A 14,735-nucleotide genomic window follows, 5' to 3' on the forward strand; every position below is an offset into this window, starting at 1 on the left:
GTAGAAGAATTGATGCCTTTGAGTTGTGGTGTTGGAGGAGAATACTGAAAGTGCCATGGGCTGCCAAAAGAACCAATAGATCCGATTTGGAAGAAGTACAGCCAGAGTGCTCCTTGGAGGCCAAGACGGCCAAACTTCGTCTCTCATACTTTGGATATATTTTCAGGAGGGACCAATTGCTGGAGAAGGATATCCTGTTTGTTAAGCAGGATGGTCAGAGAAAAAGAGGAAGACCCCCAATGATATGGATTGGCCAAGTGGCAGCATCGATGGACTCAAGCATGGCAACAGTAGTGAGGTTGGCCCAGGATTGGGCAGTATTTTGTTCTGCTGTGCATAGGGTCGCTATGGGTAGGTACCGACTCAATGACACCTAACAACAACAACATGGGATACAGCAAAGAGCCCCGATGGTGTAGTGAGTTAAGCATCGTGCTGCTCACCACAAGATCAGTGGTTCAAATCCACTAGCTGCTCCAGGGGAGACAGATGAAGCAGTGTGCTTCGGTACAGATTTGTAGGCTTGGAAACCCTATGGAGTAGTTCTCCTCTGACCTACAGAGGTGTTATGAGTCAGAATCGACCAGATGGCAGTAGGTTTGGGTTTGTTTTGTTTTGTTTTATGTTTTTGATACTACAGAGGTGAGGTGGCGCTGTGGGTTAATGAACCAGACTGCAGAGCTGTTTGAACTGCAAGTGGTTTAAGCTCACCAGCTGCTTGGAACTGCTGGTGGTTTGAACTGTTGGTGGTTTAAGCTCACCAGCTGCTCCTCGGAAACCTTATACAAGGTCACTATGGGTTGCAACCAACTTGATGGCACGGAACAACAATAACAAAGGTGCAACCAAGATCTGAGGTCCCTGTGTTTGTGAAGAGCATGATTGGACAGGGTTTCAATGTAAGTCAATGGAAAAACTCGTAGCAGAAAGGACAGTCCATCTCCGGGTGAAATAGCAGCTGGGCACTGTGGCTCTTCTCACGACTGGACCCTAGAGGTGGGATGCTGCAGTAAAGCCTGGCCAGCATCAGAACAAGGAAGGGGGCTCACACGGTGTGTACCACTGGGGTGGGGGCTCTTCTTACACCTCTGCTCCATGTGAGTGGAGACAATGTGCAAAGCTGTCATCTGTGATTGATGGGAAATGGAGCCAGGTTTATCAGCAGCCACAGGAAGTGTGACAAATGGGAATGACGTGGTTGTATAGGGCTTTGGTGCACCTTGCTATTTGCAAAAGGAATGAGCTCTGCACACGTCAAGGAAGGTGATGAAGGTGGACGTGTCTGTGCTGCTACCACAATCATTTCTGGTCAGGAGCCGGGCTGGGCCAGGGAATGCCTTGTCCTCACTCCCACGGCTAGCCAGGGGCAAGAGAAAAGGTACCCCAGAGAGCAAATGACACATGAAAGCATTCAATACATATTCTTATAAAAAACACCCAAGGTCAAGGTTGGAAAAGACCTCATGGTGGTTTCCACTGGTATTAATAAGCCCTATCGAGGAGCTCTGGTAGCGTAGTGGTTACAAATCGGGCTGCCAACCTCAAGGTCAGCAGTTCGAAACTACCAGCGGTTCCACGGGAGAAAGATGAGGCGTTCTGCTCCCATAAAGATTTGCAGCCTTGGAAACCCTATGCAGGGTCACTATGAGTCGGAGTTGACTTCACGGTACTAAAAAACAACAACAACATTGAGTCTGTGCCGACTCAGAGCAACCCTGATATGGTTTCTGAGGAGTGGCTGGTGGGTTTGAACCACTGACCATGCAGTTAGCAGTCCAGAGGTTATCCTACAGTGCCACTGTGGCTCCCCAAAATGCATGTCCACCTGGAACCTGTACATGTGACCTTATCTGGAAAGAGGGTCTTTGCAGATGCCATCAAATGCAGATGGGTCCTAGTCTACCGACTAGTGTCCCTATCAGCAGTGGGAAAAGCGGACACACTGAGACATAGATGTACACAGAAGAGAGGCAGGCATGTGATGAGAGGGGAAGGGGTCATGGAAGCTGGAGAAGCAAGGAAGGCTACTCCCCTGGGAACTTCAGAGGGAGCATGACACCTTCCAGACTGTGAGAGAATCCATTTCTTCCGTCTTAAGTCACCCTGCTTGCGGTCATTTGTACAGCAGTCCTAAGAAATGAATAGTGACCTAAGCACATAACCTTACCTAATAACCAGAACGCCTCTGGGCCGTCTTATCAAGCACAGTCTAGGTGTGAGCACTTCCTAAAATGAGAAACTCACTACCAACTCTTACAATCTACTGCCACACCCAACAAGGAGCCAACTTAACGGGAACCACCAGCAACAAATGTTTATTTCTAGAACACACGTGTTACTTTTAGATCAATACATGTAATCTCCAAAACAGTGGGTTAAGCCATTCAAATCCACCAGACATTTCATGGGAGTAAGAGCAGGCTTTCTGCTCCCATAAAGATTTACAGTCTTAGAAACTCTATACACAGGATTGCTACCAGTTGGAACTGACTTGACAGCATCTGACAATGATCCTCACTAAAACCCATTTGAGCTCACTCGCATGATTCTCATTTTATAAATGAGAAACTGAGGAATAGAGTGGCCAAGTGCAGACTTGCCTCATGTTCTAGTGTGTGACAGGTACTACATTTTGTTTCTACAAATTGAAAGTTTGTAGCCACCCTGCATGGAGCACCTTTTCCAATAGCTTGTGTTCGTTCACTTTGTGTCTCTCGGCCACCTTTTGGTCATTCTCACACCATTTCAAACTTTTCATCATGCTACTGAACACTTCACAGTCTGGGGTCCAAATCACTTGTGTATGTCCTGGGAAACCAAAAAATCCGGTGACTTGCTGTATTATGATCATTACTATACTGCAGTGATCTGGGACTGAGCCTGCAATTTTCTGAGGTCTGCCTGTAATTCGCCCAGATCGAAACCCTAACATATCTATTGGAGCCAGGATTCTAAGTCGACATCCCACCCCCTAAGTCTTAAATCCACTGAAACTCTATCCCTAAAGTTATAAATAATCCCATTTTACTGATAGTTTACAATCTACTTGGCTTCTTACTTTAGAATTTTTACTAAATATGAATGCTTGCGTCCTACCACCAGATTTGGGGACTTCACTGTTCTGGGTTTTAGCTGGGGGACTGTGGTTTTTAAAACTCCTCAGCAAGCTTTGAGACACACAGTCCTATTTGAAAGGCGCTTTGGTGTTACAGAGGTTAAAGTACTCGGATATTAACCGAAAGGATGACAGTTCGGACCCACCAGCCGCCCCAAGGGAGAAAGATGGGGCATTCCGCTTCTATAAAGATAACAGCCTTGGAAAGCCCATGGGGCAGCCCTCCTCTGTTCTACAGGACTGCTATGAGTTGGAATGGACTTTAAGCCATGGGGCGTGGTTTCATTTTGGTCCTATTTGGTTCCACTCCTCTCCACTTGGGGGCGATAAGAACAAGTTCACTTCCTCTTTACAGAGGCCGACTCGTCATGAACAGGAAGGCCGCTTTCAAGGTGCCTCTATGCGGTTTCCTGTCCACTGAGGAAGCCTGCTGCATGAAACATGAGCTAGTTAACGTTGCTGCCCCGGAGAACCCCCAACTCACAGCCGCCACGTGTCCGTTTGGGAGCAGCAATTGCCGTAGGTTAGAGTCTGGGCACAGCCGGACATACGGTGACAGACCCATTTTCACACCCGCTTTCCATGGGCTTGTTAATACCGTTCTGGTTAAGATCAAAGCTCATCTTAGAAGGAACATCGCAATGAGAAACTCTTCTCAAGCGGGACCTGCTGCCCACCCATGGCCCTTCAAATGGAAACCAGGCTGGCTGTGGATCACAGGACAGTCCAAGGGGTCTGCCATGCAAAGACAGGGAAGGAGGGAGAGGGGAGGTACAGAGTGGGCAAGACTGGGTCCAAGAACACTCCCGAAACACACTAAGAAACGGAGAGAGACGTGATGTGGCCCAGCAGAGAACGGCAGATATCTGTTGCCTGCCTCCTTTCCTCACACCCATTCTTCTCCTCTCTGGCATGCAGCTTTCTGAAACTTCTCCCAGGCTAAGGACTTGGTATATGTCAGGGAACCGCTGGCCATATCCCTTTCTTGATGAAGCTGAGGGTGGGCAGAGGGAAGATGAAATGAGGGTACCATCCCCAGCTGTCCCTGACACGACACATCCAAGTGAGCCAGGGTACAGGAAAACAGGAGACAGTAAGACGGTCCCACAGTTAAACTCATTTCCCTGCTGGAACATTGCACCTGGCTAGCCTTGTGGACGGAGTCCCGGTGTGACCGTGAGCTAAGCACAGGGATACTAATCATAAGTCTGCAGCTCAAACCCACCAGCCATTCCTTGGCAACCTGACTTGACAGTACTTAACAACACTCCTTGCTGACATGCTTTCATTACACAGTAAGTACAGGCTAGGCCCAGCAGGCTAAGACTCAGCGTCAAAGAAGAAATGCAGTACCCTCCTTCTCCGGAAATGCCTAATGTCCTCCCCGGTTCTCCCTTGGGGAGATCGCCTCCTGCTGGTGGACCTGAGGAAGTGTACTCAAGGGAGGAAGGGCAAACTAGAAAATAAAAATATCTGTCCTACAGACGTGGCTCTGGTGTGTGATGCAGACCTCATCCTTGAGGAGCCAGATGCTCGTCCAGATGTGGACTAGTGTGAGCTGGAGGAAACCGTCTGTACAGGCTGTTCAGCTGCTGGTCTAGAAGGATCCCGGTTCTATTTGTTTACCCACCTACCATCCAACGTTCAACAGCACTCTTGAAGCTCAGTGTCTGAAGACAGAGGAGCAAAATTCAAACGTGATTTGAATCATGCCAAAATTGGCAGGGTCCCCAGGGAAACACTTTCTGAAAAATGAATATTTTATGACTCTGTATTAAATGATCTGCCCCGCTGATGCAGAAGTAGACTTTTAAATAAATGCCGGATGTAATTACAGATGTAAATTGCACCTACAAAACATGAGGGTGCTTCTAAAAGTATGTGTAAAAAACAGAATGAAAGATAATGGGATTTTTTTTTTCATGGATCTTTTGAAGCCCCCTTGTATATGCGAAGTGTGGGGAATTATTTTTGTGTGTGTGTGTATGAGCCGATTCACTAAAATGATGTGATACTATGGATAAATGTTTAATGGTACATCTGGGAGAGTCTTTCATAGGAGAACAGATTAGATCTATGCCTTTTAGGAACTACTGCAAAATATTTCCTAGTATGTGGGCAAATGACAGTTTTAGCAATTCCCTAGCTGGCGGACCATGAGGGTCAGAAAGCCTTCTCAGAAGTTCTCTAGAAATAACAAACTAAGAAATAATTCCTCAGTCCTACTGGAGGAATCCTTGGCAGCCATGTGAATCACAGCAGCAGAGGATGACTTCCAGAGAGATGAAACACAGTTCAGAAAGTGGGAACCATCGCCCGAAGATCTGTCCCCTTCAAGACAACTCACCTAGAGTCACGTTTAACCCTTCAGCAAACCTGCTTACCACAACATGACAAATCAACGCTGGGCTGAGAAATGCAAGGTCAGTGGTTCGAACTCAGCAGTGGCTTTTTGGGAAAATAATGTGGTTGTCTGTTTCCAATAAGATTAAGAGGCTCAGAAACCCTAAGGAGCAGTTCGACTCTGTTCTATAGGGTCTTGAGTCAGAATCGATTCAGTGGCAGTGGAGTTTATTTATTTATTTTTTCTTCTTTGTTTGAAACACCTAACCACCACCACCACCAAGCCCAGAGATATTTCTTCTCCTCAGATTGCTCTAGTGCTGCCTGAAACAACAATGACCTCTGGAATCCCCACACAAAGGTGACACTCCCCATTCATATGCATTGATTTTCTAATTTCAGTTTCGTAGCTTTTCTCTTTTTTGAGGTTTGTTTCTGTCTTGTGGCTAGAAATAATGGATACTGTTCCCATACTCACACACTCAGTACAGTTTCACAAAAGCCCAAAGAAAAGCCCATGAACTGGAAGCACAATTTGTCTCCAAATAAGCAAGATTTAAATGATCAAGTACGTAAGCACTTGGGACTGTAAATCTGTTGTTTTTGTTGTGAAATGCAATGAGTTGGTTCCAACTCACAGCGACCCTGTAAAGGGTTTCCAAGGAGCGGCTGGTGGATTTGAACTGCAGACCTTGTGGTCAGCAGTTAAATACTTAGCCTACAGCACCATGCCAGGACACCAGGGCTGTAAATTGTCTTTGTTGCTGTTAGGTACTGTTGAGTTGTTTTCGACGAATAGCGACCCTGTATAGGGTTTCCGAGGAGTGGCTGTCTGCTAGTAAAAAAACTGTCGCCTATATGGAGAAATTGAAGTTTAGGATAAGCACTGGACTATTAACCACAAGGCCAGCCTTTCAAACCCACCAGCTGCTCCTTAGAAGCCCTATACAGGATCTCTATGAGTCCGAACTAAGTCGAAGGCATTTAACAACCACATGCAGAGAAATCAAGGCAAGTACTTTGATGGAAGGTTAGGGCTTACAGGAATCTGGTGGGTGGTTGTTGTGTGTGTGTACAAACATGAGAACAGGTACACCAGGGGTGGAGCAAAGAGAGGGCAGGAAAATCATTCGTTGCCTGCAAAGAATGAGATAACATGACAACCGCCGCACAAATGGAGCCTTGGGAATGAAAGACCTGCTACTCTTCCTTTCCACGCTCCTATTTTTAACTGGAAACAATTATATTTTCCCAGCGACTAGCAGAGTTGCAATCCAAATTTCATTTTCTTTCTCCCGAGCGATGATTTCCCATGTCTCACTACTGTCTGCCTGTTCAGGTGAAAACCTTCACATCCTTTCCAGCTCCTCTCTGGCTCTCTCCTCATGTTTCCCCAACCCCCAATCTGTGATTAGCATTTGTAGGAAAGCAAGAAACCGCACCAAGTTGAGGGGATACAGACACCTGTATTGTCACAGTCCCGGATTTTGAGAAGCAGATAGTCTTGACCAGTTGCACTGCCCCCCAAATTTTTCCAAGAGAAACAGAATGTTCTATATCTGTGCTTGCTAATATAGCTACCGCTGGCCACACATGGCCCCTGAGCACTTAAAATATGGCCAGTGAAACGCAGCAATATACTGTGACATTCTGCCTTCCTTTCCTGGTGCCCCCATCCCCGACCAGGGAAGAACCATTGACTTTAGAATCACAAATACCTAAGGATGAAAGCAGGAAACAGAGACATCAGGTTGACTGAATAATACAAGTGATTTTAAATGATAAGGCCTTCTGTAGTGTGCGCATTGTGAATCAAATACTGTACCATTCCCAACCCAACCAATGGTAAGTGTCGCCTCCCCATCGCCTCGCTGGCCGAGCACCATGGACTTGTGTGAGAGCACATTCTATTTCCCTGAAAGACGAGACATGTTCCTTTCTGCTCACCTCCCGGTCCAGTAGCGCAGGTGACACCACGGTGACAATGTCTCCTTTTTCAGGATCGATGTAGAACATGTTGGGTGAAGGCTTGTCAGGCGTCTGCTGACGGATATTATACCGCAGGACGGCATTGTCGGTGGCAGGGTCATCTGCGTCGAAGGCTGTCACCCGCATCACCGTGGTCCCTAAGGGGCAAGCAGAAGGGCAGGGGATGGTTACCAGGTGTTGTAGGGGACATCAATGACCAGCCCCCCTGTGCCCCCAGGCAGTGACAGTGGAGTAATCTGCCAATCACTTTCCACATTAAGATGGGGAAGCGTTTCTCTAGCTCTGCTCCATCATGTTTAAAGACCTGAAATAACGAAAAGACATCTGTGCAGTTCAGCAGAGTGACAGCTTCTTTCTCCCTTGTGCTGATACGCTGCTTATTTTCCTAGGTTTCATTCCAGGGGGGATTGGCTTTGTGACAATAGCTGCCCATCTTTATAACCGTGTTTACTGCATGCCTACTACGGGTAGAGTCCTGGTGTGGCGCTGTAAGATGAGAACCGCAAGGTCAGCAGTTCAAACCCACCAGCTGCTCCTCAGAAACCCTATACAGGGTCTCTATGAGTTGGAACCAACTCAACTACAACAACAGCTATGTGTGGGGTCCTGGGGGAGGTGCTGGGAAAATAGATTTTTAAAGAATCCAGTCTTTTTTCTGATCGATTCCAACTCCTAGAGACTCTATAGGACACAATCCAACTGTTGAACAGGGTTTCCGAGGCTGTGGATTTTTAGGAAAGCAAGTAGCCTCATCTTTCTCCCATGAAGCAGTTGGTGGTTTTGAACCACTGATCTTTCAAATAACAGCTCAACACTTTACCCACTGCATCACCAGGGTGCTGCTGAGGAAACACAGTTACACAAGGGCACATTCCTAGTGTCTGGGAATTCAAGTTCAGAGACACATAGGAGAAATGGAACTATCTATCGTCCATCCGTCCATCCATCCATCCATCCATCCATCCACCCACGCACCTGTCCGTCCACCCACCTGTCCGTCCACCCACCTGTCCATCCACCCATCCGTCCATCCACCCACCCATCCATCCATCCATCCATCCATCCGTCCATCCATCCGTCCATCCATCCATCCATCCACCCATCCATCCATCCATCCATCCAGCATATTGCATTAGAAGCACAGACAACAAAAGACAAAACGCATACACCGAACTTCAGCAACACTAAAGACTGTTGTACATCAAAGGAATTTATCACAAAATTGAAGATACAACCTATGGAAGGGGACAAGATATTTGGAAACCACACTACCGATAAGCGTGTACTATTCAGAATGCATAAGGAATCCCTATAATTCAACAACAAGACAAGACCAAGAGCCCAACTTAAAAATGGGCAAAGAACTTGAATAGACATTTCTCCAGAGATGATATATAATACTCAATTGCTGTTATTGTTAAGTGTGGTCAAGTCGATTCTACTCATTGCGACCTTGTTGAGCGTTCCCAAGGCTTTTAAAACAATCTTCGTGGGAGTAGAAAGCCTCATCTTTCTCCCATGGAGTGGCTGGTGTGCCTAAACCATGAGCCATACAGTTAGCAGTCCGGGGCTTATTGTATGGAGCCACCAAACTTCCCAATCAACCCCCAATAAGCCCTTGGAAAGATGCTCAACTTCATTTGTCACTTATTGTCTTTGTTAAGAACCACTGAGTTGGTTCCTGCTCAAAGTGACCCTGTGCAGTGTTTCCAAGGAGCATCTAGTGGGCTTCAAGAAAGCAATCCAAAACTACAATGCAAATGACTTCAACCCCACCAGGATGTCTATTAACAGAAAAATGAAAACAATGTCAAGTATTGTAAGAATGTACAAACCCTAGAGCCCTGGTCCCTGTCTGGGAGGAATGCAAAATGGCGCAACCACAGTGGAAACCAGTTCATGGTGCCTCACCCAGTTAAATACACTTACGACTCTACTCCTATAAATATATACCTCGAAGAATTGAACGTGTGCACACCTAACTGCTCCATGGGAGAAAGATGAGGCTTTCTGCTCCCGTAAAAATTTACAGCCTGGGGATCTCTATACAGGGTGGCTAAGAGTCTGTTCTGACCCCCACGGCACACCACCACGACCACCACCATACACATGTTCACCGTTTTGCTGTTGTTGCTGTTAAGTGTTGTTGAGTTGATTCTGACCTATAGCAAGCCTGTGTAGGGTTTCGAAGGAGTGGATGGTGAGCTTGAACTGCCGACCTTGTGGTTCAAACTGACTTTACAGTCCAGCGCATTAACCCACAGTGCCACACCAGGATGCCATGTAAACTGTAGTAATATTCATAATAAACAAAAAGGTGGAAGAAAACCAAACATCCATGTGGTAAAATGTGGTTTAAACGTTCAATGGACTATATTACTCAGCCATACAGAAACACATGTTCTGATACATACTGCAACATGGATGAACTCTGAAAACATGCTAAGTGAAATAAGTCAGACACAAAAAGACTGTGTGGTCACACGTAGATGGAATATTGAGAATAGGCAAATATATAGAGATGAACGTATATGAGTGTCTACCAAAGGCTTGGGAGAGGGACAGGAAAAAACCTCATGGCCATCAAGTTGATTCCAACTCACAATGACCCTGTATGCAGTTTCCAAGGCTGCAAATCTTTATGGGAGCAGAAAACCTCTGCTTTGCCCTGCATAGAAGCTGGTGGATTCGAACTGCTGACCCTGTGGTTCGTAGCCCAGCTGGTAACCCATTACACTACAGGGCTCCTTTGGGAGAAGGAGAAAGAGGAGTTATTGCTTAAGAGGTTGTTGTTTTTAGGTATCCTCAAGCTGATTTTGGCTGATAGTGACCCTGTGTACAAAGGAATGAAACTCCTCCTGGTCCTTTGTCATCCTCACAGCTACTGTTGCTGCCACGGGCCAATCCCATCTCATTGTGGGGGGTCTCCCTCTTTATTGCTGTCCCTCCACTTTACCAAGCATGATGCTCTTCTCCCAGGACTGGTCCTTCCTGACAACATGTCTGAAGTATGAGAGATGCAGTCTGGCCATCCTAGCTTCTAAGGAGCATTCTGGCTGTACTTCTTCCCAGACAGAGCTGTTCATTGTTCTGGTAGCCCAAAATACTTTTAATATTCTCCACCAACACCATAAGTCACAAGCATTTATTCTTTGGTCTTATTTACTGTCCAGCTTTTACATGCATATGAGGTGGTAAGTGCCATGACTTGGATCAGGTACATCTTAGCCCTCAAGGTGACATCTTTACTTTTTAATACTTTAAAGAGGTCATTTGCAGCTGATTTACCCAATGGAATATGCCATCTGATTTCTTGACTGTTGCTTCCATGGGTGTTGACCAAGGATCCAAGAAAAATGAATTCTGTTTCCAGACGTCATATGGGTAGAAGAATCTCGCAGCTTTCCATCTGAGAGCTTCACCTACTCCCTTCCACTGCTTCCATGGGTTTTGTTTACAGATTTGGGTTTTGACCACAACTCTCCATCTCTTTCTCTCTTGTAACTGCTTCTTCTCCATCTGACACTTCAGCTCCCCTGTTGGCGTAAAGCTCAGTTCTGAATCCCAATTCATCTGCTGGTACCTGCTGATACCCTGCTTAGCTCTTGACAGATACTCCCTTGGGGCTAGAGCATAATTCTCATACTCCCAGAGACCAAATAGGATCCTGCAACAGCCAGATAAACCTACAGCTTCCTAAATTGTATTCAAGGGACTCTGGTTCCAGGGACTCTGGAGAAAAATGTATTTGGGAAATATGCAATTTACACAGCATTCTCTGGAGGACTCTTGGGTAGCATCTTCAATGAGACAGACAAATGGTCAGTCTCCAAGAGAGGTAGGATCAGCAACACTTCCCACACTTCTCTGCTGATGGAACCTCATGGTTTAAAGAGCACCTTTACACCATGGACTACCTGGTCCTAGACTGAGCTCTGGGAGTAGACACAGTGTACACTATGATCATCTTCATAAGCTCAGTCCATGACACATAACACATCCTCTATCAATGTGCACTGAGTTGAACGCATTTATGGAAGTTTAGCCTCATTCCACGCTGAGCAGAACTCCCAGTAATTTGTCTACAGAGAAGGGCAGACCACATTCTCTGCACACTTTTCTCTACTAGACATACTTCACAGTCACCTCTGAGCTCCTGTTTGCTGCCCCTTGGAAATCCTTGTCGGAACTGGATTCATCAGGATGACACCAACTGCAAGTCCAGGACTGATGCGTTCATCAGCTAGGCATCAGGACAGTTGCCCCAATCACTTCCAGTGGTGACTACACCTTATCCCTTACTGTCTTAGCTTCTGTGTGCCACTTTGACAGACATACCATAAATGAGTGATTTTTAAGAAACAGAAATTGACCTTTCCAGTTTGAGAGGCTAGAAGTCAGCGTTCAGAGTGCTAGCTCGAGAAAAAGGCTGTCTGTCCACTCTCAGGGAAATCCTTGTCTCAGCGTCTCCAGCATTGGAGAGCTCCATGTGGCAGCTAGCTTTCTCCCATTCCTGTTTGTGGGAACTTGTGCTAAATCTGCTCTTTTTATACCCGCAAAGTGGTTAGGTAAAAGATCCAACCTAGACAAATATGGCCCCATGAACACATCAAGGACTCTATTTCCAAATGGGATTACAGTCACAGATATGGGGTTAGGATTTACAACACACATTTTGGGATGGACACAATTCACACTGTCACACTCGCCCAAGCCCACATTCTAGACTCTAGGACAGACTCGTTCATGAGCATCAGTCTGTGTGACTCTCATCCATGGTTGCTCCAAGCCTCTGTGTGTATCCTTGATGACGGAGAAGCAAAAATGACACACAGACACACATGTGGGTCCCCTCACAGTCTGTTCCTGTCTTCTCCCAAGCGACGATACTCTCTCAAATGACAAAATCCATGCTAATCATTCCACTTCTCCCAGACCATGAAAGAATGCCAGGCTGATGTTTGACAATCTTCAGTGGGGATGGTCATCTTATCTTATTGGAAGAACAAGGCAATCAACCTGGAAGGCGGCCACACAATGAAGATGCCTTTGTTGTAATCTGGTACCCCTTCCTCTCTGAATGACAATAAGCAATGCCAGCTGTACCAACCTGGGAAGTTTTTCTTCTTTGTGGCTTTTGTGTAACTACACCTTTGAGAAGTAGGGGGAAGATATGACCCTAAGGGAGGTCCTGACAGTAATCAGAGGCCACCCAGCTTCAAGATGAAATCCCCAGAAGATGGCTCTGCCTGATCCAGGGACCATAGTCTTATTATCTTCTAGAGATCATTTCTCCCACATGATCAAAGGTGTCAGACTCCTTCACTTGTAGCCTGATTCTCAATGTTAACTGTTGAGACATTGGTGTCCTGCATATATTTGGTGCTAGATCTTTAGTAAACAACACAGCAAGGACCACTGTGAGCCCTGGTGGCACAGAGGTTAAGCACTCAGCTACTAACAGAAAGATTGGTGGCTCAAACCCACCAACCGCTCAGTGAGAGACACATGAAGCAGTCTGCTTTCATAAAGTTACCAGTCTCAGAAACCCTATGGGGCTCATCTACTCTGTCCTGTGGGGTTGTTATGAGATGTACATGACTCAATGGCAGCACGTTTGGGTTTATGTTTTTACGTTGTAACCACGGTCTCATACATAGCAACAATTGTGAGAATGGTACAGGATCGGGCAGTGTTTTGTTTGGTTGTTCACAGGGCCGCTGTGAGGCATAATCAACTCAACAGCACCTAACAACAACACGCTTTCCAGGGAGACACAAATACAGAAACAAACGGCAGAACTATCATATACCACCAAGAGAGCTCCCTGAGTTTGATAAAATGGCGTGCTGGATAAGAATCCGAGCTTATGAAGGGACCACACCCAAGCCCAGATGCCTAAGACTGACTTTGTCGAACACACGCTGCTTCAATGGCTACCATAAAGGATAAGAGCACTACTGTGGCCACTGCATTGACCAACTCGTCACTTAGGGATTTATTCCCTGGATCAGAAGGCCCTCCCTCAGGCTCCCGGCACCTCAGCCCAGTCAGTCAGGTAAGGGGGTAGCAGAAACAGCTGCTGCTTTTGACTTTAGCATCTTGGAATACAGCTGCTAGAATGGAGCTAATTTGGGGGGAACCCATGTACGTCAGATTAGAACTATGCTTCACAGGGTTTTCAGGGGTTGATATTTCACACACAGATTGCCCAGGTGCCTCTGGGTGAATGTGAACCTCTCATTTTTTGGTTAGCAGCCAAACAAGATAAACATGTGCCTCTTTCTCAGACTCCTGTCCCCCTTTCCCCCCTCCCCCCATCTCACCAGAGATAGTATATATGTATTTATGCACTAAGACTCTTTGGATGGTCACAAACCATTGTAATATCTAATATAGTAGATTTGATATATTCTAATGAGATATAACTTCCTCAAAAACCAATTTTCACTCCCTTGAAGATTATATAATCTACAATGAAAATGTCTAAATCACTGAGTATCAATTTCAATGCCAGGAAGATGGAAAAGACTGGAGAAGTGCCTGCCTTCGGTTATTTTTATTGCTGTGACCATTTAGAGCTCAGTTCCAAGGCTGTCTATTGATGTGTGCAATATTGACAAGCATGGCATCTTGTGGGACCCAAGCACTCCGAGGTCAATGCAGGCTAACTCTGGGACCCACACTCAGGATCTAGAGAGACGAGGTATTAATTAGAACCTCAGAAGAAATCAAATTTCCTTCCCCCAAGAAGGAGCCTAAAAGTCTGCAGAGGTCAAGCATACATTGTCCTTCCTGGGGGTCTCCTCAATGGCTCCGGTTATACAGGAATTAATAGGGAAGTTTTTGGATGATTAGTTGGTGACAGATAATCAACCTACCTGATGGGTATTCAGAGGCAACCCCACATGCCACTGTGCTCGCATTCCTGAAAAGTCACCCACGTAATGGATTGTAAATAATGTCTTATTTTCCCATGGACCTACATTACCATTTCAGACTGGCTTTATCTTCATTTGAGGGGAGGCCCAATCGGAAGCTGTGGCTCATAATTCAGCTTTAGATTTTTCTGTTGACAGGTGGGGTAGGAGGAGAGGTCTCCTCCATGCTCTGGGTATGGAGATGACCAGAGGAAGTCCTGCCCAGACCCTCTGAGGGCGGGAGGGAAGAATTGCACAATGGCGGAGAACAAAGAACGAATTTAGGGGAGAGGAAGTCGTGAAAAGTAGGCTTAGTCCTAAGGCAAAGCTTAGGCACTGAGTTTTGCCATTATTCCTTCCTTGGAGTT

General features: G+C 46.1%; 1 protein-coding gene across 1 annotated transcript in view; it reads right to left on the reverse strand.

The window, feature by feature from the left end:
• The window catches only part of CDH13 (cadherin 13), a 1,415,213-nt gene that overhangs the window by 308,722 nt on the left and 1,091,756 nt on the right, over positions 1-14,735 (reverse strand). Inside the window, exon 7 of the mRNA XM_006860296.1 lies at positions 7,406-7,584. Coding sequence (XP_006860358.1) covers positions 7,406-7,584 — 179 coding nt within the window. The remainder of the gene's footprint in view (positions 1-7,405; positions 7,585-14,735) is intronic.

The sequence above is a fragment of the Chrysochloris asiatica genome, unplaced genomic scaffold (assembly GCF_000296735.1).
Source record: "Chrysochloris asiatica unplaced genomic scaffold, ChrAsi1.0 scaffold00037, whole genome shotgun sequence".
NCBI lineage: Eukaryota > Metazoa > Chordata > Mammalia > Afrosoricida > Chrysochloridae > Chrysochloris > Chrysochloris asiatica.